This window comes from Mandrillus leucophaeus, unplaced genomic scaffold (genome assembly GCF_000951045.1).
Source record: "Mandrillus leucophaeus isolate KB7577 unplaced genomic scaffold, Mleu.le_1.0 Scaffold43, whole genome shotgun sequence".
Taxonomy (NCBI): Eukaryota; Metazoa; Chordata; class Mammalia; order Primates; family Cercopithecidae; genus Mandrillus; species Mandrillus leucophaeus.
Window position 1 is genome coordinate 1,510,576 of NW_012104587.1, and position 4,325 is coordinate 1,514,900.

Below are 4,325 nucleotides of genomic sequence, written 5' to 3' on the forward strand. Positions count from 1 at the left end.
GGTGAAACCCCATCTCTACTAAAAAATACAAAAAACTAGCCGGGCGAGGTGGCGGGCGCCTGTAGTCCCAGCTACTCAGGAGGCTGAGGCAGGAGAAGGGCGTGAACCTGGGAGGCGGAGCTTGCAGTGAGCTGAGATCCGGCCACTGCGCTCCAGCCTGGGCAACAGAGCGAGACTCCGTCTCAAAAAAAAAGACTAGCATGCAGTGATGTGATTATAGCTCACTGTAGCCTTGAATTCCTGGGCTCAAGAGAACCTCCCGCCTCAGCCTCCTCAGTAGCTGGGATTATAGGGGCACACCACCACACCCAGACTTACTTCTACCCTTATGCCAAACACAGCAAAGAACCGACCGAAGTGAAGCCAAGGACAAAGTTAGCTACTTGGACCTGCCCAGGCCAGTCTTCTGACTCTAATCAACCACAGTTTACCAGACTGCAGTACAATACCAAGTTTGTAACCACAGCCCCAGCTAGAGATAAAGTGTCCCTTTCACCGGGCTTGTCTGTGCTCATATTTTTCTCCAAAACCTCACAGAAGGCATTAAGGAGGGCAGGATTAGCAGATTCAGAAGACTGTGTCAGCTGGGCATGGTAGCTCATGCCTGTAATCCCAGCACTTTGGGAGGCCGAGGTGGGCAGATCACCTGAGGTCAGAAGTTCGAGACCAGCCTGGCCAACATGGTGAAACCTGGTCTCTACTAAAAATATAAAAATTAGCCGGGTGTGGTGGCATGCGCCTGCGGTCCCAGGTACTTGGGCAGCTGAGGCCGGAGAATTGCTTGGTGGGATTACAGGCATCGGCCACCACACCCAGCTAATTTTTGTATTTGTAGTAGAGATAGGGTTTCACCATGTTGGTCAGGCTGGTCTTGAACTCCTGACCTTAGGTGATCCTCCCACCTCAGCCTCCCAAAGTGCTGGAATTACAGGCGTAAGCCACTGTGCCTGACCGAGAAAAATACTTTTCCTAAAGGCCTCCTCAGTAAACTTCTACTTATATCTCAGTGGCCAGAATTCTATCACCAAAAAACTCCCTCTAAAAAAAAAAGGAAAAAGAAAAGGCATTTTTCTCAGAAAAAAAGGAAAAAAAAATAGGAGGATGGGACTTAGACTGAGGTGACAATAACCTTTTATTTTTTTGAGACGGAGTTTCGCTCTTGTTGCCCAGGTTGGAGTGCAATGTCAGCTCACCACAACCTCCACCTCCCCGGTTCAAGCGATTCTCCCGCCTCAGCCTCCGGAGTAGCTGGGACTACAGGCGCCCGCCACGGCGCCCAGCTAATTTTTTTGTATTTTCAGTAGAGACCGGGTTTCACTGTATTAGCCAGGATGGTCTCAATCTCCTGACCTCGTGATCCGCCCGCCTCGGCCTCCCAAAGTGCTGGGATTACAGGCGTGAGCCACCGCGCCCAGCCGACACTAACCTTTTATGCTCTGCCATACAACCTGCCCCTACTTCTTACCTGAAATATAGGGCAGCAGTATCCCAACTATGAAGAGCCACATGCCAATAATGGCAGAGCAGGAAAACAGCAAAGCCCTGAACTGTCCAGGTCTGGACTTCTTGTTACATGAGAAAAACTAAGCTCCTATTGTTTAAGCCATTTGTAGTTTGGTTGCTGAATGCAATCCCTAACAAACACAGGCTCCACCCCATTCTAAAAGATAACCTGGGCTGCAAAGGGTATTTGGGATCACCTAAGCCATGCCTACATAACAAGAGTGCAGCCTCACAACCACAGTATGACCAAGGAACACAGCACCTCAACAGTGAACTTTTTTCAAGGGACCGAAGGGATTCTAACAAAGCCTACATGGAGGCAACACAAAAAGCATGAGCTTGGAGTTGATCCAATGGTATGTTGTTCTTTAAGCACCAACTTTCACTATAATTACTTGTTTGTTTACTTTCTCCTCTAGACTATAGGCTCTGTAAGAGCAGGGACCATATCTATCCCATTCACTACTAAGAATGCAGCCCTAAGCATAGTGCCTAGCACAAAGTTAGCTGTGAATAAATATTTGGCAAAGAATTCACTGAATCAATAAATGACACACACAAAAAAATCTCCCAGTGACTAACTCTGGTGAAGTGATAAAATCCAAGGGGTGCGACTGGAAGCAGTGGCTCATGCCCGTGATCCCAGCACTTTGGGAGGTTGAGGCGTGCGGATCACCTAAGGTCAGGAGTTTGAGACCAGCCTGGCCAACATGGTGAAACCCCATCTCTACTAAAAATACAAAAATTAGCTGGGCGTGGTGGCATGCACCTGTAATCCCAGCTGCTCGGGAGGTTAAGGTGTGAGAATTGCTGGAACGCAGGAGGCAGACATCGCAGTGAGCCAAGATTGTGCCACTGCACTGAAAAAAATAATAAAAATAAAAATTCAAAGGGCGGGGGAGGTGTGAGAAGCTCCCAAAGTTGGCCAAGCCCAAATACTGTGATGTCCATCAAGAACAAGCCACATTAGGAACCAGCTCAAAGAGGCTGTTGGTTTCTCTCTCTTGTCTCTTTGGTACACAGCACATCTGATTCATTCTTTTTTTTTTTTTTTTTTCTTTTTTTAAGATGGAGTCTTGCTCTGTCATCCAGACTGGAGTGCAGTGGCACGATCTCAGCTTACTGCAACCTCTGCCTCCCAGGTTCAAGCAATTCTCCTGCCTTAGCCACCCAAGTAGCTGGGACTACAGGCATGCGTCACCACACCCAGCTAATTTTTTATTTTTAGTAGAGATGGGGGGGGTTTCACCATGTTGTCCAACTCCTGACCTCAGGATGGATCCGCCTGCCTCAGCCTCCCAAAGTGTTGGGATTACAGGCGTGAGCCATCGCACCCAGTCCTAATTCATTCTTTACCCCGAGAGCCATTCACTTTACCTTGTCCTTGTCCATGACAACACTGGCCACAGGTCCAAATGCTTGGAAATACTCAGAGAGCTGAGCAGAATCCACATCCCTGGGAAAGCCACTGACAAATACACTTCGAAGTCCCTGGGCCTTTCTCGCAGCTCGTAGTTCCACCAGGTGCCGGTGCTTTCTGCCTCCCAAGTGGGCATCAAGGCTGGGTCCTGCAAAGACAAGTGTGAGATAAAAACATCCAAAGCACTCTTCAGCGTGTCTGCCTTTGCTCTCTGCATACCTAAATCTTACTGATCCTTCCAAGCCACAGAAACTGTGACCTTTGACTAAACAAAGTCTTGGCTCCTTTCACCTTCCTCTCTTATACATTTGTCTAAATAGTACATTCTTTTTTAAAAAAATGTTTTTAAAACAGTCTCACTGTCACCCCCGCTGGAGTTCAGTGGCACAGTCTCCACTCACTGCAATTTCTGCCGCCCAGGTTCTACAAATTCTCCTGCCTCAGCCTCCTGAGTAGCTGGGACTACAGGTGTGTGTCACCACGCCTAGCTAATTTTTGTATTTTTAGTAGAGACAGGTTCCCAGGAGAACTGGCTACACTATAAGTATTTCGTTTATTTTTACTTAAAGAACTGTGTGATGGTAAAGTCCTTCTTAAACCACCTATTTGTGCTAGGTAGAGCTGGAAAGAAATTAACAGGTAACTTATCCAGGTCATCTACAGAAGAACTAAAAAAATTCAGATCCTAGAATACTTCGTGGATCATCTCTGGACATGGTATGATATAGTGATGTCAAGGGCAGGATCTGAAATCACATTGCCCAAGTTCAAATCCCAGCTCTGTCAAGCTGTGTGAGACCTTGGTCAGTCATGAAACCTCACTATGCTTCAACTTCCTCAGATATAAAATGGAAATAACAGTTATCTAGCACCTCACACACAGGTATTATTCACATGTATCACTTGGCAGAGAGTCTGGTACATGGTAAATGTTGAAAAACTAGCCATTGCTATTATTTTATTATGAGTTAGCTGCTTGATGTCACTAAAGTAAATGTGGGGCCAAGGAAGACTCCTACGTTTCTGGCTTGGCTTACTGGATGAACAGTGATAGTGCCATTCACAGAGAAAAGGAAGAATGGAAGTAGACCCTGTTTAGGGAAGACTGTGATTCCAGACTTCAAAAGTAGGGCCGGGCACATTGGCTCACACCTGTAATCCCAGCACTTTGGGAGGCCAAGATGGGAAGATCGCTTGAGGCCAGGAGTTGGAGACCAGCCTAGACAACACGGTGAAACCCCATCTCTACAAAAAATTAAAAAATTAGACAAGGCCGGGCGTGGTGGCTCACGCCTATAATCCCAACACGTTGAGAGGCGGAGGTGGGCGGATCACGGGATCAGGAGACCAAGACCATCCTGGCTAACACGGTGAAACCCCGTCTCTACTAAAAATAAAAAAA

The 4,325-nt window shown here is 47.2% G+C and overlaps 1 protein-coding gene across 1 annotated transcript in view; it reads right to left on the reverse strand.

The window, feature by feature from the left end:
* The window catches only part of TUT1 (terminal uridylyl transferase 1, U6 snRNA-specific), a 27,576-nt gene that overhangs the window by 17,905 nt on the left and 5,346 nt on the right, over window positions 1-4,325 (reverse strand). The window contains exon 2 of the mRNA XM_011993364.1: window positions 2,881-3,071. Within this exon, the coding sequence (XP_011848754.1) occupies window positions 2,881-3,071 (191 nt within the window). The remainder of the gene's footprint in view (window positions 1-2,880; window positions 3,072-4,325) is intronic.